Genomic DNA, 25,274 nt, shown 5'->3' on the forward strand with positions numbered 1-25,274 from the left:
TACAGTATTTTTTGTTTCTCTGAAAAAATTCCTTAGCACATACTGACTCCACAGACAACAGTCTTTTTTCTTTTCATAATTTTTTCCATCAGTTGTCCAGATTCAAAAATAATGTCACAGTAAGTTTTTTTTATATGTACAAAAGCTCTTACCTTGCTTGTTTTAGTTGCATGAGGTGCAATTATTTCATCCTGTACCTTGTACCTGGCCAGCTCTGACATCCTCTTTTTTTTCTATTCTTACTTTAAACAACTTTTTTTTACCCATAAAATCTTTTTACTTTACATGATTTCTCTTTTTAACCCATAAAATCTTTCTTCCCTTCTTTTTTTTCCTGCACTCCTACTTTCACCATTTCTGCATACGATTTCTTTACTGCTGGTTCTGCTTGCTGACCATCCTCTCTCTGTATTCTGTTCATGATTTCACCCAAGGAAACATCTTTACTGCTTTCTGGATCACTTATATTTACTAAATCCATTAGTAAGTCATCCCGCAACCCTCCCAACTGGAGGGTTGTAACAACACATGCTTGTGCTGAATCCTCTTTCCCAAAGATGTTTTGCTGGAAAAGCTCCTTGAAATCCATTACTGGCACTGCTTCCCTTTCGCCTTCCACCACAGCATGCAACTCTTGTGAAAGTTCAACTACTTTCACATCATCAGTGCCCACTGACTTCTCTTTCAAAGGCTCGTCTGCCTTTAACTCGACGTCACTGTTCTCGATCATCATTTCTTTTTCTCCATTCAAATCATATGATTCACCAATACCTTATGAATTTACTACTTTAACATTTTGTCTTGACTCCATAATTTCTCCCGGTTTCTCCGAACTGCCTTCACGCTCAGACCGGAAACTGGATGTAGAACACTCCATACGCAATTATGTCCCCGTACGTAACATTAGGGGTAGTTCCCAGATGCCCTTGCCAAATTTCCTCTAGTAGTAAAAATACCACTTTGGTTCTCCCCTAAAAAGAGACTACTAGCCTAGTAGGACTAACCCAGCCAACAAAGAAAAAATACTTATATAAACAAAGAGTAGGTGGAAGAAACAAGTGATCATAAAGGAAAAAAAATCACACAAGATAAAAAAAAAGCAAGTCTAAACATATGGCTGTAGCACAAAAGAAAAAGCATGGCCTAGGCCAAAGGGAAAAAATTCAAAACTTCAAAAATAAGGCTACAAAAATGCAAAAATCAAAACAAAATACACAGACAGCAAGACAGCAGCAACAAGGGTTATATACAGATTTCTCAGACATATTTAGCCAAAAACAGACTAATGCAGGCAAGGGCTGTTTTATAGATTCATAGGCAAGTACTAGGCTAGCTGCCCTTTTGGGCCCATTTTAAGACTAGTCAATTTCCCTTTTTATATTCATATTAACTTACCACTTTGGTTAGAGATTGTCCTTTCTTATCCCGTGGTCAATAATTATGTATTACCCCTGATGATAATAAATGGAATCATATCGTAGATAATTTGAGGTGACCCATGCATGGGATAAAGCATTTAGAAGTTGCATCTGTCCATTAGTAGTACAGGGGCAGTTTTTGGGTAAATTTTCTGTTTCCCATCCACAGATCCAAGTTGCACTTGAATATGGATAAGGGTGAGCTTTGCTTCATGTGGATAGGCTGGCTGTTCCAGAGCAGCAGTATCTTCTGTGAGACATGCTTGTCCCTCCAAACCATTCTTTGATGTTGCAGAAGAGGTTTAGATCCCTGTACAAAGTATTCCTTATGTTATACGACTTGTTGATGTGTGGTAAATCCTTTGGTATTGGGTCAGTGGATGCCTTGTACGCCAGACACAGATCACTTGTTAGCAGTTTATAAGATACAGAATATAGTGACAGGGCTTTGAGCTGGTTCATGTAGGAAATGTTGTTTAGGCCAAGTATCCTTTTTGTACGGTACCTCTATGGGCATTTCATTTGTTGCATGAGTCTGGACAGAAGCATGCCAAAGGGGTCTTCCTTGATCAATCCCTTAAGCACAACAATGAAGATCTGAAGATGATGGACACCACAGTGCATCACAGGATTTGGGAGGGTGCACATGCATGAACATCTCGCAGTGGGCTAGTACACTAGCTAGGATTTGCTTTTCTACCTTCAGCCTCTGAATCAAGACAGGCAGTAATGCCCTTGTAACCCTGAACTGAATTCAGAATGAATATTAGCTGGTGCTCTTATAAGAAGGTTTATGCTGTTTTTGCTTTTTTTTTTTTGGTGTGTGTCTTTTTCTACAGAAGTCATTACTGGAAAGCATTTTTTACTTGTCTTTTATTAACCTTTTAATTGACTAAGTCCACTGAACACAACTATCCCTTTTCAGAAACCATCTTGGAGCACAGTCTGGTTAACTGACTTGCTCAAGTCATACAGTAGGTAAATGAAGGTAAAAGCAATCCAAACCCTGTACCCTTGGTACAGGAATCAGCTTACTGACAACTAAGACCGCTAATTGCTATTAGTCTTCCAGCCTTTCTTTGGCAATGTGTATTAGTATAGTTACATTCACTTTCAAATTAATTAATTTACTTTGTAATTCTCATATTATAAAGAAATTTAAAGACCTGTATAGACTGGAACAAGTTTATGGCTGGAGTCAGACAGATTATGAATCCTTCCATTTTTGAAGAATTTACAATAGTGAATTTTAGCACAGAATCTACAGTAATAAATTCTGGACATTTTTCGGTACTTACGTATTATCGCAACCACATTTTTGCGATCATAACGGTTGCTTCCGATAATGAAATGTGACCGGTAATGTTTTAAAAAATGGGAGACAATGTGTTTGCTTTAAAAAGGTAGGGTCTTTTATGCAGAGTAATGAATAAAAATTAGAAAAAATACAGAGCTGTTGATGCATGTTGCACTTCCCCACCAGCGGCAGCATGTCATGCCATCTTCCCAGTTACTGAAACTGAAATGAACTGAACAGGTCCTGTACCCTACAACAAATCGGGTTAATGTCATGATAAAATATGACATGGTGTGATTTTCTTTTTACAGTGCAGGCTGTGATTTCTGGCACTGGCATGTTTGGTGGAAACCACGTAGTACTTCATGGATTACTGTTGCAACGATCTTGATTGCTGTCACTATGTCTTTCTGTTTCTCTGCGGTGGGAATTGCTCAGCCAGAAGTGCAGTCACTCTACCTCTTCTAACCAGCGTTTTCCTTTTTTTTTTCTTTATTTTTTTAATTTTTGGGAATGTTATGTTTCACTCTACAAGTCTGTTAAAGTAAGCAAAACTGTGTTGTACCAGTCACACTACAATAATGACACAACTTTGATGACCAAATGTGAGTGTAAACCCTTACTTGACCTGCATTTGTTGGAAGGAAAAAAAGGAACGTTCATCGAGCAGACATGCTCTCAGTACACCGCCTAAACAAACAGCGACAGTAGGGGTTTTGGACATGATTTCGATAACAGTCCAGAAAAGAGCCTGCACGGTTTTAAAAAAAAAACACACACACACACGTCACTTTTTCAAACCATTACGGGACATATTTCAGGATCGGGGAACTAGCCGCCAGTGACAAATGTGGTTGCGATAACTACAAGTCAGACAAGTTTCAGAAATTTCAACACCGGTCTCAGTGAAGTTGGTTTCAAAGGAAGACTTCCTTTTAAGAGTATGCTCAGACCTTTATTTCCTAGCCCAGTAATATATTACCAATATTTTTCATTCTTTATCCTTACCATGTAGATGTAACCATAGATGCACTGATAGCAGACTGCATTTACAATACTTTATACATTTCTTGCAATACTACATATAAGAAAATGTTAGGGTAGAAATAGAAACAGACAAATCAGATATCAATTTCATAGTGCATTTTTTGGGGAAAAAAAATTTTTCCATTGTTGCAGCAATGATACCTTTGCCAGTACATTAGGATTTGTTAAACTTTCAGCATGGTATCTTCTTTCAATCCAAGCTTAAGTCTCTCAGTCTAACAGCTTGAAGGATTTACAATTTATTCTTAATAGTTATCAGAGACCATATTATCTGTTTCAAAGGAATCCAAGAGACCAGCCACTAGAAAGTCATATTTAGTTAATGGTAAAGTTTCCTGTTTGGTGTTCAGGATTTGTGGCTCTTTTGTCTTTGTTGTTCGCTTGATATTTTGTATTAATTTCCCAGCACTTTCACATTCCTGAAATTAGTTAAAAAATTCTGTCATTTTTTTATATATTTGTTTTAACCTATAACATCACAAATTCTGTTTTTTTTAGTTTATTTCTTCTCAAACCTCGAGAAACATTTCTCTTCTTTAAGATTTGAACTTTACACCAAAAAGCAGACATTACATCCACTGGAACATAGGGGCAAAACTAGGTCAATCATGGACCATAAGACGTTTTACCATAAACATGTTTAAGTAGACACACTTAAAATGTTGTGTCACCCTTTCCAATGACTTCATAGTGCTCACCTCCTAAGTACAGCAGGACTGTACATAATTACTCTGGTGTAAATTTGTGTCTATCCACCAGTGGTACTTTGCCTCTTTTTATTTGTTGGTGTAGATTTAGGTCCCTAGTGCTGGTATTTGAAGAGCCACTTGTTTTACAAAGAAACAAAGTCAGTCAGGACTGGGTCTTTCATGGCTCAAAAAGTGACACACAGGTTACCACTAAGCAGCTGCTAGGCTACAGTGTATAAAGTCATGCTACTCTATCAAGATAATTGAAAGATTTAAGGCCTTTTAACTTTCTTATAATTCTTTGCGGCCTTTCCAAATGAGTGACAAAGTTGGATACATACATACCAAAGTGGGCTCTGTATTTGATGGTGAGCCTGATAAGGGAGGAGTACAGTAGTAAGATAACTTTTAAAGATCTTGAAAACATTCCCTTGAAAATGAACTGGGCCAGACAGAGGGATTTCTTGACTATGGTGGAAACATTACATTTGAATGAGACAGAGTTGTCTGCATTAAGTATCCAGGTCTCTTATGATTGTATCTATCTGAAGAAGACTATAATTTATAACATATGAGGCAAAAGCAGCTTTTTTACTACTACGCTGCAGATTTTAGAACAGTTTTAGTACATATGCAAGCCCTTTCTACAGCTGTTTATCATCAGTGGATGAGGTGATAACAGTGTCCAGCTGCAGAATCAAACATCTTCTCTGTTCAGCCTATTCTGGTATCACCCTATCATTAAATGGGGCCATCTTTGTTACGTCTGCAGGGCAAACCTAGTCCAGCTTGCAGAAGACCAATGCAAAACTCTCAGCAATCACCTACAAATGGACCCAACTGAGAGGGGCTCCATGTTCACCTCCAGAATTCTAGCAGCACCTGAACAGCTGCATAGAAAAGACAGTATTCATCCACCCTAAATATAACGTTAAATTCAGGAATAAAACTCTCTGGTGGAACTCTCAGATTAGTAAACTGTATAAAAAAAGGAAAATAATGAAAAGTAGTTGGAAATCTCCGCCTCTCTAAGCTCAAGACCACACTGAAACATCCCAGGCTAACTTCCCTCTTAGCAAATAAAAAGCAGAGTACAAGCTTAGAGTCACTACACATACCAAAGGAAACTACATATCTTGCTTTAGTTCCATCAGGAAATTATGGAATAATGTCTAACAGTGCACTGAGCTCACCCATAGTAACAACACATTCTGATTCCAATGATATAGTGAATATATTAGCTAACAGATTCAGTGCTAACTTTACGTAACTTACCTAACACTGTTACCCCCCATTAGTTCTAAAAAATTACTTTCCTCTGAAATTACCTTAGTGCAACTCTTAGAATCTCTGTCAACGGATTAAAGTAATACTTCCATGGAACAAGATGACATGTCAGGCTGCATTCTCATCAATGCAGAGAATCCACTTTCTTAGTCTCTGAATGTTTAACCTCAGCCAATCCAAAGGGTTTGTGCCCACTGCCAGGATAACAGCCACTGTGACTCCCCTACAAAAGGGTGGGCCCCTCTACATACTACAGGTAATAAAGGTCCATCAGCCTTACTAACCTTACATAAAAAGCCAAAAAATGTACCAGAGCAGAACTCATTTATGCAGACAGAGGCAACTTCACTGATTTAGACCCCAGTCAATTTGGTTTTGTGAAGGGCATGCTCTGTCTCCTAAAGCTAGTAAGTTTGTTTTCCTCAGAAAGTTTTCAGAATGGAAAAATATAGCTGAATGCCAAAGTATGCCCTTGCCAGAAGTACTTGGTGGTACTTCTCTTCACTTCTGAAGTGCAGTACATTCTTTCGCTTGATTTAGAGAGTGGGGGGAGAATGAGAGTTGAATGAACTAATGGTTCTGAAGTCATACTGTATGCAATAAGGATGAAAGTGCTTAACCTACATGTGCTTACAAGTTGTTTTGCTATTGTATTTATTAAAACCTTCGTTTTGATGCTACTTCTGGCGGTCTGTTTGTTTTGGATTTGTTTGGAACTTTCAGCATTACGGGATTCACTATGTGAGACAGTATTTTTGAATTTTGGTGTTTTTAGGGTGCACAGACGCATGTTCTTCCTTTTGGATTATAAGCTAGTAACCTTCTCTGAAAAGGTTACAGGGGTTGTGGACAGCGATCACTCCATGCACATTGCTTGTCTTGACATAACTGTGGGTTTTGATATTACCCTCCATGGTGGTATTAATGAAAAATTATACAAACTTAATATAAACTCCTGTATTGCAAACTGGCTAGCCAGCAGACCCCAAGTTGTGAAAGTTGCTGGTACCCTCTCTGAATGTAAAACTGTAACTAGTGAGGTACCAAAAAGAATCAGTACAGGACCCTCTACTGTTTGCCATTTAATTTGCAGACAGCAAGTTTGAGAAGGACTAGGCCAAGGACATCAGTGTCGCTAATGGGTAATTTTACAATTTGCTCCAGAACAGAGATATTAAAGTACAAGTAATGCTAAACTATACATTTTTGAGGTGCAAGTGTGCCAATCAATGCTTGAGAAATTGAAGTCCCTAGGCAAGAAGGTATTTGGTTCATTATTTAAACCCTTGATGGAAGGGTGGTATTTACAAAATAACACATATACCCTAGACAGCATTACTGTGCTTACACAATGGGCTTTATGTTAAATTGTTTTGTATTTACTACATGTATTTTTTTATATTTTTTATGAAAAAGAATTCCTCTGCCTAATGTTTCAAATTTGCTGTAGTATAAGCAACTGTTGGAGGAAGTATTTTATGTCCAAAATATTAGTTTAGAAAGTAATGTCTATACACACACTCCCTCTCTCACATACATACGCGCACACACACTTTTACAAGCAGTGCACATTTAAAACACACATGATCGAACACAGTTAATAATGCCAGCCGTTAAAAGTTTCATACCTGCATACCTCTTCTCAACTGCCTAGATTTTCACAGAATGTCCAGATTTTTACTTAATTTTTTTGGTCTGCTCCTTATAACATTGTTTTGCTGACAAATTATTGTGGACTGAAGTCACTAAATAATGAATTACATTTGAGTTTCAGGCTTCATCTTCCTCAGAAAATACATGCTAAAACAAATCCTGTTATTCTAGCAACTTTCTAATTGTAAAAGGGCAATATTTAAAATCTGTCCCTATTTTTGTGCCTTTGGCTCCACCATTATTTTAGACTCTGTCTAGATTTACTGACCTAAGAGGATGAGACCTATGCAAATACAGCCATTACTCGATTTCTCACTCTCTCGCTCACTTCTATTTTCATGCATGCAAGCAAACATACACTCAAGACAGGCAAACAGAAACACACACAGACATACACTTTTCTATTTTGTTTAACATTATCTACTTATTTTTAATTTTAAGCTCACTAAACAGCAAAAGCGCTACTTAGCAAACGTAAAATAACAACAGCCATTAGCTTCCTTATTGTCTGAGCTTCACGGCACTTTAACATACTGCTGTGAAGTGGTGGACTCATTTTTGAGTGGGCATTACCTGTACATTAACACCCTGCAGGAGAACACCCTTCGCCAATCAGGGTTTAATGTAAAGTTTACCTAGTCTATAAACCCCGACACAGAGGGACTGCTGTCACTGCAGTGAAACCACATCTCAGTAACTAACAAATATGAATGTGTTTGAGTTGCCAGAGGGACTCAGGTTCTGGCATCCTTCTATTTAGACTCGAAGTACTGAGTAGTAGCTTTCTTTTTAAAACCCTGTTTTTGGTTCCTTGCTGCTTAAATTGTTTATTAGAAAAGGGAGCTGAGGAGACAGAAAAATTATAATTTGCTCTGAAAAAGAATGAAAAATCAGACATTTCTTGAACTAGTTTCCCACTTCCAACAGATTTCTTAAGCACCTCAGCTGCGTAAAGGCCAAAAAAGAACATCTTTATCTGAATGACAGTTTAAAATCTCAGTTTTAATATCTTCAGGAAGAATTTGAGAAAGATGCCAAGCAAATCTCCTCAAAACTGATCTAGAAGCAGGAGCACCACTGGAAGAAGAATCAGCAGCATCATAGTCACACTTTAAAATATGCGCAGTCACATGAAAAAGCTGCCAAAGAGGCATTTAATGAATTCTTCATCTCAGAAGATGGAAGGTTAGAAATTAACTTCTATGTGCTCTAAAAGGATAACAATAAAAATGTTAACATACGTGGCTGACAGTTTAAAATACTAAAAGTTAAAGTACCAGAAGAATACATTTTATTCCCCACTTATCTACTCCTTTCCCATCCTCATCAGATGGAATGGCACTAGCAACAGTAACCTGTATAGCAGAAGCAGATATGGACAAAGACATAACTGCTGGATCTGTTTTAAGAGTAGAAAACAAGATCTTGTGTGTCTGGGGTATCTTATATAACCTGTCAGACTTCTTGGGAACAGGAGACTTGCTATCAGGTAAGCTAGAAGCAGTGAGGAAAAACTTTCGCTAAGCCAGGCAAAACTAGACGGATAGCTGCAGCTTTAGGCATCTCTGTATAACAATTCGTAGCACATTTTATGTGCCACAGGAACTTCATTCTGGCCCCACTGAAAAACATCTTTCATCTTAAAGTGTCAGTAAAAGAAGTCTCTTTAGCAGGAAAATCTGATGACATACTTTCCTCAGAATATACTGCTGAGACTGAGAAGAAATTCCTGAAGAACAAATATCCTCCCGCAACGTCTGCTCTTCTAAGTAAAATTGCATGTCAGAAGAAGAAACTCCTTCCCTTTTCTTGCCCAAAGAAAGAGTAGGAAATGAAAAAAAAATGAAATGAATGAAAAAAAAAAACACTAATAAGTTGAACACTAATAACTTCCTTGGCAAATCACAGTAAATCTGCCCTGTCCAAAAAAACAAAAACAGGAGACAAAGTTTTCTCACTAATCACACTTTCACTGAAAATACACCGATAATTAATAGGCACAGTGTTACCAGTGTTCACATCCCTATCCCTGACAAGTGAAGACTCTTCACCTGTCCTTCCCCTGACATTGACAAACGCCTACCAAAGGCATGCCTACAACCACAGAGGATGTGGCTGTCCCACAGACTTTGGTGGCTGAAAAGACTACACCAAGAGGGCTGGGGGAAAACAATGGGCAACCTGAAGAATAAGCAACAGCCACAGCAGTCACCCACCAGCAGCTAAGGCAGAACTGGAGCTGGCCTGACACGCAAAAACTCTTTTATAAACTTTCTTCTTTTTGTATGCAGGGGAAGGTACTACTACTACTACTGAGACCAAAGTTTGTTCCACGGTTAAGGTGAGGAAGAGAATCCGAAAGCTGGAAGCAGGGCCTGGACATGTCAGTACAGTGTAAGGTGGAAAACAAGTGTTTCTGAGGTAAGTAAAACAATGACAGTACCAAACAAGCACAATATCCTGTCCCAAACACAACAAAATCAAAATTATAGAAAACTGTCAGTGATAAATAGAACTTTTCTCACAATAAGTTCACATAAGTTTAAACATGAGAACCCCCTTAAGTGATAAGAAGATCCAAAACATTGTTTCCTGTCTAAAAACATAATTGTGACAGAAAACACTTTTTTTCTTATAAAAGAGGTAATGATTAAACATACCAAGAAAGACCATCAGATTTTTGAAACGGTGAGTTACATTTGCATTACAAGTTCTCTGTGAAAACTCAACTGAGCTCTGCAGCTTTATTTTAAAGTAAGCACAGCCTCACATTTTTTACCTTATACTGTAGTTTTCTGTAAGGGCTGCTAGTTATTGCATAAGGAAATTATTGGACAGTGCTGTCTCTAGAGTTCCTTAAACCACAGTGTAGTCAGCTCACCTCCCCACTCAGTGAGCTGCAGACCAAGATCAACTGCTGCACATCCGAGAAAGAACCAAAAGGTATAAGACCTCCCCACTTATTTAAATAAGTGTTAGGGAATCAGACTCCGCTATGTAGCAAAGTTGGTCTATCTTGTTACTGCACTGTTCTCCATGCTGTGCTTTTCATATTCACCCCCAGTGCCACTTTACTCCCTCCCTTCAGAGATCATAGTAATTCTGAATTGTTCATAGCTGTATTGTACTACAGAATCATTCAATTCTTCTTTTAAATTCTACACTACCAAAAACATAGTTACCTTCAAGTGCCACAGATTGTTTTTTGTTGGAATAAGGTTACATTCATGGGGGGGGATCCCCTACTCTAGTCACCCTCACTATGCTTGGACTCAATTTGCTCCCCTACCCTGCACCCAATCTCTCCCACCCCCTTTTACACTACATTTAAACTAGTCTATCTCCACTCATTCATTCACTATGCCAATCACTACTACCCTCCTCAACCTCCACCTTTCTTCTCCGAATCACCTAGAATTGCATCATCATAACGAAATGCTCCTACTGAATTCACTATTCATTCTATCTCCTTCCATATCACTCTTCTATTGCTGATGGACTTTAAATCATCTACCATCTTTTCCAGCATATATGAACTCTATATTACCTGCATTCATAACTCTGTATAATTGTTATTAGGTTTATTACCTGTGTAATCTTTTGATCTCGACTCCTTTTTTTTATAGTCACCATAGAAACTTATACTCTCCCATGTTCTTCCCCTCCTTTAATCCCAACTTAGCTTCTCACCCTTTGCTCTTCTCTCCGACATTTTCTCCATACTTTACTTTCCATTCTCCTTACTTCCAGTCAGATGTTAGCTCCATCCTTTTCCAGTCATCTCATTTATCTTCACTCCCTTTGCATTCCAACTCCCTGGCACACACTCTTATACTGGAAGATCCCCATCCATTTTTATCCACCCTGTAAACATCCCTTAAAGGAATACTGCTTGCCTCCCTCATTCTCCACATTCTCTAGATCTTAAAGCCTCTACTACAGCTACTTTACACTATGAATTTCAATAACTATAACATACATTTATATTCTCCTATCAATTATTTTCCTTCAACCCTCAGACAAAAACACACAATTAAGTGACTGCCACTGCATATATCAGACTACATTAATACCTACACACACACTACCTAACCATCATCAGATAAACTTTACTGTCATTCAGACTCCAAAATAAGTGCAACTGAACGAATTACGTTACACCAGGCTCTATATGCAAACATCTAACATATAAAACAATTCATATTACTACACTTAGATATTCTTACTACATAATATTTTTTGTTTTACATATCAACAGATATTTCCTAAGCTAAAGAGACATGGTATTTACTGCACAGAATTCCACAAATAGTTCTTATTGCACAAGCCTCCGTAATCTAACATTAAAATATAAAAACTTAAATGTTATCATCTTCAGACCCGAAACCATTCAGAATACCACTAATCTTAAAAAACACCTTGCCAGCCTTGATCAGTCCCACTTACCTGCCATAAAAGACTCCATGAAATAAACAACCTTGCCAGTAACCTACTGCACTTGCAAAACAAATTCTTTCCCTTAGTACAAAGTCTATTTCAACTTTATAAACATGACTGAGTATGAATTTATCTTTATTGACCGGGAAAAATTTTAATAATCTAACCAGAATGCCACTCTCCACATTACCTCAGATCGAGTTTGCAGACTTATAGAACAATAGATGGAAACTAATCCAAAAGAAGAAGCCATGTCCAAGGAAGATCCTAACAGAAAATCCAGGACAAAAGATCACTCCACCAGGAATCCACAGGATGGGGATGGAGGGTGGGATGTCAAGAATAGATGAAGATCGACAACACAGACAGAACGTTATGGTAAGACATAACTTATTTATCTGATGTTGTCAATCTTCATCTATTCTTGACTGATGGGACACAGTCCCCAGCTCCTTTAGACCCTGGGTGGCCCTATGGAACGATATTCCTGACAACTATAGAACCACAGGCGACTCTTCCTCTGGAGACCAAATCCAGTTAGTAATGAGTAATAAAGGTATGCAGAGTAGCCCATGTTGCTGCTGTGCATATTTCACTCATAGAAGCTTTAGAATGGAAAACAGCTTAAGTAGCCATAGATCTGGTGGAATGTGCCTTCACTGGCATTGGAAGCTTCAGATTCTTTCTGTTATAAATAAAGCAATGCAGTCTCTTAACCATTTTGATAAGGTAACCTTAGAGACAGATTTTCCTAAGGTTGCGCCACAAAAGGAGACAAAATTGCTCTACTCTCCCGAATTCTTTAGTTCATATTATGAATATTATTATTATATTAATAATGTATTAATTATATTATTATTATATATATTCATAACATTATATTATGTTAGTCTTCTGTGCACTTTGATAGAGATGTACAATGCATTTGCCACTTCTAAGTCACACACAATGCAGTATTAATTTGAAAATTGTTGTTTCGTGGGCAAATTCCATTACTAGCTGCTTTCTTAGGGCTGACGTATGCAAGATACTTCCACTTTTCAGTTACCTAAAGTTACATTTTAAAGATTTTCAAAAAGCCTTCAGTCCTCCAATGAGGATGAGTCATATACAACACTTGTGTAGACTGTTCTGCCATGACCAGTAGCCATTTACTTGTTACTGTACAATTTGTTTTGTTTGTATGTTATTTGCCTATCCAATAGACAAAAGTACCTTTTTCAGGAACAGATGTGGAACTCTGTCAGATTAACCGACTGTTCATAATCACAGTGCAAGTGGAAACTGAGGGAAACCAAATTCAGGTCTACAGATAAAGATTGCTAGCAGCAAACAGCTGCAAGCTTTTCAACTTGTGGTGAAAGATGATGGTGGTAGATTTCTAGATGATAGTCACTACTGATGTGGCACCCCGATGCCATAAGCAAAAAAAAAAAAGGGGGTGTGGATGGATGGATTATACTGACCAAAGTCTTGCACATACTGAACTGAAACTTTTTTTTTTCATTTGCCAATAACCAAGGAAAATAATGTCTGCAACATTTCTGCACTTTTTGCAATTTTAATACAGCTCTATGTTCAAAGCCTGCAATGTTTAAAAAAATTACAACAATCTTTTGACCAAAATGACTGAAATTGTTCAAATTCAAACAAATCGAAGGAAAGACAGCAGTGATTTAACAAAGGCCACAGTATGTGATAAATATTCAACTAAATGTAATTATAAATGGCAACAACTACAGTACATGGCAAAGAACCAAAGGAAATTATTTTTTAGGTGATTTATTCTAAGCCTGGTTTCACTATTCTTGGCTTTGTAAGAGTTTTGAACAAATAAACCCCAAGTTAAAACAGTCACAGAACTTTATAATGACAAAGACAATTAAAGAACAGATATGAGAAGAGGTGATGAGAAAGATGTTTTACATGACATATATCTTCTCCTCCAACATTTTTCATGGGTATACTAGGTTAGCTGCCCTTGTGGGCCATTTTAAGTCTAGACAAGTTTTCATCAAAGGTGGGAATCAAACTTTGTACTTTGTGTCCATTACCCATTATGTCAATTCCCCAACTCCCAAAGTTTAATTTAAATGTATAAGACGTATAGATGACTTGGTTGTTTAAAACAAAGGGGTAGAATTCAGTAACTGATTGATAAATTATTTGTTCAGTAAAACAGACATGGGTAATTAGGTTTTTGTTATAATATGTTCAAGGCAAAGTACCTGAATGAATGCCTTATATGTATGTGTTGTACTGCTTTGAGATGCTTAGTGGACCTGAATATATACAAAACCTAACACAATCTGCAGTGCATTTAAGAAACAACTCAAACCAAAAGCATCTACACATGTAGCATACCAACTGCAGGATATAACAAAAGGAACTATTAGCTGGTAATTGTACTGACAATTGAAACTCATACATTGCCCAAAGTCCTTGCAAAATATTAAAGCACATAAAAATTTCTGCAATTTTCTGGTGGCCCTACCAATAACCTGCTTCATCCAGTTTAGGGATGCTTAGGGTGCTGCAACCTATTCTGGCACTCAGTGGGTGCAAGACAAAGAAACTAATAATGGAAAAGATGACAGTCTATTATGGAATGCACATGCATTCATACAGTATGCAAACCTATTATAACTTGAAGGCTCGCAAATTCAACTATGGCATGTTTTTACGATATGGGAGGAAACCAAACTACCTGGCAAAACCCAGAGGGGACAAGGGCAGGATATTCAGACTTCAAAAAGTAGGCACCCCAGTCAAGAAACTAACTGGCGTATTCATGTGCTGTGAGGAAGCAATGCTAACCATTGTGCCACTCCAGTTATGTATTATTTCAAGTACCAATTAAAAAAATAACTCTGTAGAGCAGGGGTGCCAAACAGGTGGCCCATGGGCCAAGACCTGGCCTACTAAAGCATTTTTATCAGGCCCTTGGCAAATTGCTGAAATGTTTGTTTTACATTAAATTAATGTGCAGCTATATGTTGAATAATGGTAGTGTGTCCCCTCCTAAACCTTCCTATGAATGATATGTGGCCCCCTTCAAGCCAAAAAAGGTTGAACAGCCTGCTCGAGGATTACAACACCTAGACAACCATCTTGCCAATTCTGAAATATACACACGTAGCAGATCCTCATTCAGCTCAATAATGAAATGTCTGTTTTTCCCATGCACATAACTTGGTTCTTTTACCTTTTTTCTTGTTTGTGGATAGTTAAATCTCTGCAATGGCTGTCCTTGGAGCCAACAAATATACTTGGATTTTAAAAATTATTTCCAATTATACTAGTAATATAAAATTACACATAAGTAAGAAGATGATGAGAAGAATAAACTGCAAGGAACCACCATGAAAAATAAATGTAGAGTTTAATGGAGGAAACGAGCGCTTTCACGCACACTCAGGTGCACTTCATCAGATGCCAAACAGCTACATGCTACTGCAAGTTTTGTTGATCCTAACTTCTAAACTGTTTTAGCCAATTCATCTCTTCTTTTCCTCACAGTTAAAATCCATTAGTAAAGCTATTAAAACTTACTTTACAGAGAAAAAAAATACTGCTTGATAAACAAAATAAAAATGTTATCTTTCAAAACAAAATAGGCTCTGAACACACCTATTCACTAAAGGTTTATAGGTTTATACTAGGCTAATGGCCATCAGGGTCTATACAAGCCTAATAGTGCAACTCAAACCACATTTGTCCCTGAGTTATTTGGACACCAATATGGTGGCGTCATACCTCTCAACCTGAAAACATCATACATCTGGACAAAGGCCCATGAAAAGTAGGCACAACTGGCCAAAAATCTGTGTGCTGATTAACATACAATTTGCATACATTATACTATCCCCACCCACTCCAATGGAATTATGGGTTACCAACAAACTTAAATACAAACTGAAGAACAGGCAAATATTAAACACAACATATAACCATAACAATAGTGTTTTATTTATATTAATATCTGAAATTGTATCAAACTTTGAACTTGTGTAAAAACCGACAATAACAATTTTTGTATAAAAATAAATTTACTGCTACACACACTCATATATTAAATAATACAAAATATAACCAGAACAATATTGTTTGTAGTACTGGTATTTAGCATAGATACAGGTCTGAAATAATCTTGGTGAAGGAAATCTGCTCTATGGATTTTCGCAACAATATTTTTCTTGTGTGTTGCATGGATGACGACACTTCTTTGGTGAACAGCAAGGAGTTGTATAATGTAGTCATAGACAAACTCTTCCTTATTTCTGGCTCCTCATTTATAAATCTCAGGGGGAAAACCATCTCGGCTTGAGGACCTCTCCTCTTAATTACTGCTCCTGTCACATCTTCCATGACTGACGCTTGTAATCTGTCCATATCATCTTGTATTTTATGGAACCAGCTGTTCACTTCTACCTCTTTTTCCCCCTTCAGTGTAAATTTTTATGTAGTGATCCCCGAGTGTTCCTCTTACCAGAGGAGATGTTGGTCAAATGGGACAGTACGCAGGGTAATACACCAGCCCCCCACCTCATAGTCATTCCAGTGTCCCATTATTTGGCTACCTCTTCCCAACTGCTGTAAAGACTGTTCAAAACTGTCAGTGTGCGTACTAGTTGCTATTACTTTCTTCTGTACCTTTACAATGATACAGAGATGTGGAGCTAATTTAAAGCTTTTTATTTCAAATTTTATAGCACAAACACAGATGGCCATTAAGCAATACAAAACAAAGCAGCTGCACAATGAAAGCAGGTTTAGCATGAGCAACAGTAAACTTTGCTTGAAAACAGACTTAGCATAAACAACAATAAACCTCTCTTCCCTTGAAGCTCACATTCACTGAAAATGCATCTGGATGGTGGCAGATTAAGTGTATCTCGGTCCCTGGGCTGTTTAAACCATTCACCCCTGCATACATTTTTAGGGTCATGCATTAATGCATGTGTTCTTTGATTAACCTTAAATTATACATCTTGTTTAGTACAGCACATTTGTTGCACTGTGTTTTAAATTTGTAGTTTTGAACATTTTTTCTAGTAAGCAGCAGTAAAGCAAAATGCATGAACCAATACAGACACATTTATTTTTGTTTACTGGGGAAGATTATGGATGATGATGACATCTGACCATGTGCAGACTCAGCCTGCAGATAAGGAAAGATTCATACACTGTGGGGTGCAATGCACCGAAAACCATGGACAGTTGGTATTCAGATGCCGCAAAAATGGTAAAGATCCCTGTTAGACTATGTTTTTTTTTTTCTTTTAAAAATAATCATGATCCCGACCTGCAAATAATAATTACAGCAACACTTAACTAGGGGCAGTAATGCAGTAAAAGACTTCATTGCTTACCTTAAACTCTTACTGATTGTTTTCTTTTCTAGTGCTTCCCCACTATTGTGGGTGGCCTGCTTTCTGAATCACCTTAACTACTTTTCTGCGCCAACCGTAGCCTACATTACCCACAATCCTATGCATCATTTAAAAACTGCTACACAAAATAATGGATTTTCTTTTCTAATTTGTTCCCAACAGTATAGTTTCTCCCTCTTGGGATCCCCCTCAAGCTGCTTGCTCACCCAGGTAATTACTGACATTTCTGATTGCCATTAATAAAAATGCCCATGTTTTTCCTTTGCTATTAATTGTACAATCAATGCTTTCTAAAAGCAAATGTTACTTGAGACTATGTTTCCGAGATAGCATTCTATGTTTTACTATATTATACTACCTGCATAACCTATTTCATTGTACTATGTCTATAGTTATACCGCTTTCCATATAGATTTCTGTTGTTGTTGGTTATCTTTCGGCTTTTTCTGGTTAGGGGTCGCCACAGCGGAACTCCGGTCCGCTAATGATTGGCAGTTGTTTTTTATGGTGTCGAGTTGCCAACCCGACGCCCAACCTTCAACGAAGGCATGCCCATTCAACGCATGTCTCTCTAACACCCACTCGACTGCGGGGAGGACATGCAGACCATAATTACCTCTAGATTGAGGCAATTGACTGGGCAGATGTTAGATGTTAACTTGACTCCATGCACACCTCAGTTCTGCTCGATGCTGCTGCATTGCAATTTCCAATTAACAGTTAGTCAGCGACAGAAAACCAAAGCAGTGGTGGTGAATACGGACAAGCAGAGATGACTGCAAGCATTTATTCAAAGAGACTCAGTAAAATATACTGGCAAAAAGCTCAAGATAACAATAAAAATCACACTAAACAAGTCTCTCTGAGTTGACGGAGCTGATGTCATCATGCACACCCCTGTATGTCGGTAAGGCATGGTGACATCAGCCATAAATTTAAAGCGGTATTAAAAAAATAAGAAGCATTAAAAAAATTGGGAATTTAAGGTGCCACTCAGGAATTTATGGCACCCCATTATTTTACCCTCAAAACTGGTAAATACCAAGGAATTCGGTAAGGTTGAGAGGTATGGGTGGGGTATGTTAGTAAAGTGGTAGCTAAAGGATTATGGGGGGGATATGTTAGTTGGGATTTAATTTACTTACTGTTTACCTCTGCTATCAGAGACTCAGGGGCATCAAACCAGGGTGAATTTGGGATTTGTGAAGTATCAGTATATTTCTGAATCTGCACTGCAGCTTTTGTTTACTGAATTAATACACTTTCATAAAGGACAAAAAACATTTTACAGCAACATAGATCTACACTTCCTGAATAATTATTTTGAAAATGAAGGCATTACTTGCACACCTTTTATCATGTAAATTAACTGTACAAACATATTATGTAGATATTGAAGTCTGATTCCTTTACATTCCATCCTTACCATTTCCAGTGCCCCTCTCAGCACACCACACAGAAGGTTAGAGTAGATGAGTGATGAATGGTTATCTGGAATCTCTACAAAGTCGACTAAAGGATTATTCTCCAGAATAAGTGAGAACTCATCTCCCGCAGGGCTCCAGTTTGTCACAGTCGGTGTTATTCCCAAATACATTTTAAATGCCACCTACAGTTTGCAAACAGTACAAATTGATTATTTTCATAGAAAAGCACTTCCACTACATCTGCACATGATGCAACAGACTGATAAAGAAGTTCTCTAAATTATACTGCCAAATCACAAACAGATGAAATGCAAACATGTTCTGTTCTCAGGTCTCAAAACAGGCTCTTATCAATGAAATGTCTTGAAAACCTTGCTTTCATGTGTATCCTATGTCACCCTTCAGTGTTTTTTTTTTGCTAACTATCTGCTGTGCTTCAGTAAACCTGCCATCGGGTTAATTACACATTAGAAATGTGGCTCTTTCAAATGTTTCTCAATACAGCTTTGCACATTACTGGACACATAATAACTTTATATCAACTCTATTCAGCTCTTTCAAACGTATTTAAAGAGCCCCTACTTCCAAGGCTAAACTTCTACCATTACTCTGCAAACAGCCCATTTGCTACTCATGAAAGGTAAAAGGCACAAACTGGAACACCATTTAGATACTGGGGAAGGATGTTTTATTTAATATTAGACAACAAACTTGGAAGGGAAGACTACCTTAATGCCAAAGGGCAAGCATGCAGTGACATTCTACGTTCAAACAAAGACAGAGCTAAAGGTGGAGCCACTGGGCATTTGTCCTCCTCTCATATCACTTGCTGCAGCATGCATATCAGCAATCTCACCCTGCAGCCTCTGCCAGAAGATACCCTAGTTGCAATAAAACCCACATCCTCCCCCAAAGAAGAAGAGTTGGCATAAGGATCTGCCAAACATTTCTGAAATGTTACGTATCAGTTACAGTTGGTCAGCACTTTTCATCTGTACAAATATATTTATTTTTAAACAAAACAATCTGTGGGTTAATACAGTAACAGCACTCCATTGTGCAAATAGCTTTTCTCATACCAAAGGACTTAATGATGCATTGATTAGTAGCTTTTATTTCACACCGTGATACCACTGATGTCACGACTAATTTTAAAATTCTATCAAGCAGCAACACAAAGAGAAAGAAAGCTACTAAAAATTGTGATTTACCATGATTTTTATGATCTCCAAGACATGAGGTCTTGTGGTGTGGCCCTATGACTGACTTGGTTGAGCATGAAATCAGTGTAACAGAAAGGTGACACGATACCATTCACTGGATCATTACAAGTGTTACAATACAGCCTACACCAACATTTGAACTACATAAAGCTTTTTGTGAGTATGGTATGGTGTGCAGTTCACTGGTATAGGACAAATAGGACAATTTATGCAGCTTTTCAAAGTGGGTGTGTATACTGGGCTACCTGTGAAGCTTACGACTTAACCGTCCATTACACAAAAGGTTTCTCATCCAGAAAAAAGAAGTCATTGTTCCCCTCTACTCATTAGACCCATTATAGAGTACAACGCCCCTTTTGGTATGTACCTCACAAGACATCTACAACTGAAAAGGCTGCAGAAATACCTGACAAAGAGGATTACTGGCCTTAATCAGATGCCCTACGCAGACCGACTCAAAAAACTCCAGCTTTACGCCGTCGTATATCGCCTACTCAGAGGCGATCTCTGCCTAACATACAAAGCTATATCTAACCCAGAGCTGTTGGACATGCTCCACTTAAAGAAATCCCAATCCCTCCGAGCTACACACTCTAGGGACCTAAACCTTGTCACCACAATAAATAGAAAGTACAGTTTTGTACCTACCATAAATGTAGATGTCCGAACTGGATAGCATCTGCAGTCATAACAACTGGGTTGTCCTGTCGTCAGGCGGATTCCAAAGTCTGGGTCCGGCTGACATCTCTGCTGGTCTTGGTATAAAGGCATCAGCCTATTTTCCTCAGTGTTTCTTGCCCCAGATGCCAGTTGCCCTCTTGGAAGGCTAAATTTTGGATAAATGCCAATGTTTCCAAAAAGATAGAAGGCAAACACAAAAATAAGCATGTATGTACATATATACAAACAAATACACCATAAGAGACTCCCCTCCCAGCTAGCTATTAGGAGGATAAATACCCTAGGAGTACCACAGAGGGGAAGGAGGTGACTGCAGATGCTATTCAGTTCGGACATTTACATTTATGGTAGGTACAAAACTGTACTATGTCCTTCATGGATGCATCTGCAGTCATAACAACTGGGTAGAATACCATAGCCAACTAGGGGAGGAGGATGATAAAATTATGGTGTGGTTAGGATCCCTTGCAATACAGCAGTGGCAAACCCTGCTCGGGATCTAGAATATAGAGGTAAATTATAATGCTTGGCAAATGTATGCACGGAGGTCCAAGTAGCCGCCTCAATAATGTCCTTGGTTGCCAAGAAAGCTGTGGTAGTGGCTGTAGCCCTTGTAGAATGAGGCCTTATGTTCTGTGGAATTGGTTTTCCATGGAAGGAGTAACAAAATCTTATGCAATTTCCTATCCATTTGGAGATTGTCTGTTTGGAAATTGCTTTTCCTTCCCTCCCTGTTGCATAGGCTACCAAAAGCTGGTCAGTTTTTCTGTTACTTTTGGTTCTGTCCAGGTAGTAGCGTAGCTGTCTATGAAGGTATGCAGCATTCTTTCCCTCTGTTTTGTGGATTGGGAAAGAAGGTAGGTAGGTGGATTGCCTGGTTTAAAGACACTCTGGATACCACCTTAGGCATAAATGTAGGATTAGTTCTCATGGACACCCTATCTTTATGGAAGATTAGGAAGGGTTGTACTGCCATTAAGGCCTGTAGTTCGAAACCCGCCTTGCTGAGGTAATTGCCAGTAGGCACGCAGTTTTGCATGATAGGTGCTGTAGATCTGCTGTTGCTGCTGGTTGAACGGAGGGAGTGTCAACTTTTCTAGCACAAAGTTCAAGTCCCATGCTGGTAATGGTGGTTTCCTTGGAGGTTTTACATTCTTGATCCCTCTGAGGAACTGCCTGAGTAGAGGATGTGAAAAGACAGGTGGATCAAAGCTGTATTCTGCTGAAATAGCTGATGCATGTATCTTGATGGAGGAATAGGACAGGCCTGTATGTAAAAGCTCTGCCAAATACTCCAGAATGTGTGCAATATCTATATTCGACACATCTTTTCCTCTTTCAGTACTCCAAATGACAAACCTTTTCCATTTTCCTGCATAGTTCCTTCTTGTTGAAGGTCTGCGGGCTTCAAGGATAATGTCTTTAACCCTTTGGGAAAGATCTGGCTTAGTTGCTGCTATGTGATGTTCCAGGCAGTCAGCTGCAAAGTTTTAGGTTTGGATGCATGATGCTGTAGTTGTTCTGAGTTAACATCAAAGGCATCAGGGTATTGACCACATTTTCTCCCGAGACATGCTCCTCAGCAGTGGGTACCAGTGTTGTCTTGGCCAGTTCGGAGCTATCAGGATTATCCTTGGACGTTCCTCTTTGATTTTCAGTAATACCTTGTGTATCAAGGGAAGAGGTGGAAATGCATATGCTGTCAGACCTGTCCAGCTGAAGGAAAGAGAATCCACCTTCCATGCAAGTGGGTGGAATGTCCTTGTGCAGAATTTTTGAGCTGGTGATTGAATAGATCTATTTGTGGCATTCCCCATTTCTTTGTGATGGTCTTGAAGATGTCTGGGTGTAGCATCCATTGGTGAGCATCCGAGGTGGTTCTGCTTAACATGTCTGCTAGGGTGTTCTCTTTTCCCGGTACAAATATTGCCTGTAACTGGATGTTGTAGCCGACAGCCAGATTCCAAAGGTCCAAAGTCCTTCTGCATAGGGGGCATGAATGAGTGCCTCCCTGTTTGTTGATGTACCACATGACTGTGGTGTTGTCTGTCCTTATCATCAAATGGCCTTCTTTGAGGAATGGTCTGAATTTTTGGATTGACAGTTTTACTGCCAGCATTTCTTTTTGGTTTATGTGCAAGTGCAGCTGGTCCTGAGTCCACAATCCTTGTACGCATTTGTCCAATCCTAGGTCTGAGGCGTCTGTTGTGATGGTTTGGCTTGTTCGAAACTTGTGGAAGGGAGGTTTAACAGGCACTGCCTTAGCAGATTTGGCTGCTTTGGCCCTGGCAAAGGCCTTGATAGACATGGCTGCAGGGGGTCTAGCAGCACCACGTGCTGGGGTAGAGACATCCAAAGGGATGGCGTCTGATAAATCAGTAGAAACCACGGTTGTAGGCAAAATTTCTGAGGCCGATTCAGGTAAGGTAGCAGGAGCCTCAGTAGTAGCCATGGATTCGGCTGGAGATTGACCAGTTTTTTTAATAATTTGGGTAGTCGGAGGATCCGAAAGTCTGAGCGAAAAACTGTTCAGGAACAGGCTGCTGTCTGGGCCTAAGCAAGGCAAACAGTAAGAGTGGAAATCTTTATGAGGTATTTGTTTCCCACAAGTTAAACAGTTATTGACTTCTTCTGACATCGGCTGAGGCAAGAATAGTAGTAATCTCTGGATCTGACCGACCGGCTTGCGAACAGCTTCTGCCAAGAAAGACTGAGGAAAATGGCGGCTGATGCCTTTATACCAAGACCAGCAGAGATGATGTCGGGTGAACGGACCCAGACTTTGGAATCCGGGCTGCCTGACGACAGGACAACCCAGTTGTTATGACTGCAGATGCATCCATGAAGGACATCATGCTGGATGCATAGATTCCTGTCCCAGAGACTTCTCATACTCTGGAACAGACTAACTATCTATGTCAAACAGAGCTCCTCATTAGCACTCTTCAAGAAAAATCTTGATGATTGAATGGGTAATAAGAAATTCACCCGGGGGTCACTTCTGTGGTTCTGTTTGACAGGGGCACAGGAAAATAATTTTCTTGGGTGGCGAAAGCCAGGGTACCTTTTTGTCTAGGCTTGTATAGGCCCTAGGGCCAATAGCCTAGTACCTACCTATGAACCTATGAAACATGACTGGCATAACCATGTGATAATATTTTGCTACTTCCCATACACATACCAATATATTTTCTTTACTTTTTTTAGTTGCTGCTTAAAGTATTTTATTACGATTTCTGAAAATGAATACAGATATGACATCTGAAATGTAATATATCTGAATAAAATAATTCATGTTTTAAAGAAATAATTAAATTAAAACTATTTACAATATGTATAGTAAGCCTGAGACCAAAGAATTAATAAATAAATCAAGACAAATATAAGAAATCTAAATAACAACCTAAAATGTTTAAAGAGATGAAGAAAAAAGATTCAATAAAGACCAAGACCTTCAACCAAGGATTATTCTTCAGTTTGTTAGGATAACTTTTTCTCTCTTTTACTACAGTTTCTTTAGTTGTTGTGCCCTTTAAAAGGGTAAGGAAGTCTTCAAATTTTGATTCTGATGAAATTTTCCAGTTTCTTGTGGTAAGTTTCTCTGACCACAGTGAGTATAGTCCAAGTAAGAGGAGTCTTTTTTGGGTTTTCGGTTTCCAGTATATTAAACAGACCATTTATTTTGTTAAAATGAAGGCATCATTCTATAAAGCTTTGAAAAAAATCTTGAACTTTTGCCCCAAAACTGTGAACCATAAAGCAATTATAAAACATATGTGACCAATTAGCCTTAATATGTTATTGCATCTCTAGTATTCAATAGTACTTTATTTTCTCATTTTGGCAATCCTTACAGGATTTAAAGAAAGCTCTAAACAAACATTTCCAAGTAAATATACTCCAGTAAAAGGATCCAAGAAGTATTTTTAATAGAGGAGAGAAGTTGTTTTTTATTTTGTTCAGTAAAAACTATAAAATACTCTTTAGAGAAAATGTTCCAAAACTTTGTATTTAAGTTAGAATTTTCTTTAGCTAGTACTGAATATATTTTAGAGATTAAATTATCAAATTCTCAATATTTATAAATAATTTCAAATAAAAATTGTATCCATTCTAGAAACTCAACACAACTTCAGTTGGATAAGAGAGAGAAAACCTAATTTTAATGTATGTTAAATTGCATTGTTAATATTGATATTAAATTCTAAACAAATAGTCAATAGATTTAACTGAAATTCCTTCAAAACAGTGCATACCAAGAAATTTTAGAAAGAAGTTAATAAGTGATATCTGATTGTGAGGTAACCGTTTCCCATAATCCAAGAAAGGATTATAAAATGGACCTGTCACCTACTTTTTTTATAATTGATATTTCATTTTAGTATTAAGTTCCCCAATCTAGCATTAGCCCCTAAAATAATACAGGGCTTGATAGAATACATGCAAAGAAAGACAGACAATTTAGAGAGACAGACAGGTTGGGAAAAAATGATGGCCAACAAGTAAAGGAAAAAAAAGGACTGTGAACCACCAAGAAAATAAATTACAGTGAAGGTTGCAAGAGGAAGATTTTGTTGTAATGGCATATGCAATAACATACTCACTGAAGCAACAGCATATTTTTGAACTTGCATTTTATTGTTTATTTGCTGAACAAATACATTTTCATAAAACACAAAAAGCATTTTACAACAATAGAGATCTATGCTTTCTGTACAAGAA

General features: G+C 38.1%; 1 protein-coding gene across 2 annotated transcripts in view; it reads right to left on the reverse strand.

Annotated features, from left to right (window-relative positions):
- The window catches only part of TRAPPC3 (trafficking protein particle complex subunit 3), a 411,874-nt gene that overhangs the window by 24,433 nt on the left and 362,167 nt on the right, over window positions 1-25,274 (reverse strand). For both annotated transcript variants that reach the window (XM_044059939.1, XM_044059940.1), the window contains one exon: window positions 18,648-18,830. In XM_044059939.1, the coding sequence (XP_043915874.1) occupies window positions 18,648-18,830 (183 nt within the window). The remainder of the gene's footprint in view (window positions 1-18,647; window positions 18,831-25,274) is intronic.

Source organism: Protopterus annectens, chromosome 1.part2 (assembly GCF_019279795.1).
Source record: "Protopterus annectens isolate FY-2018-M chromosome 1.part2, PAN1.0, whole genome shotgun sequence".
NCBI lineage: Eukaryota > Metazoa > Chordata > Ceratodontiformes > Protopteridae > Protopterus > Protopterus annectens.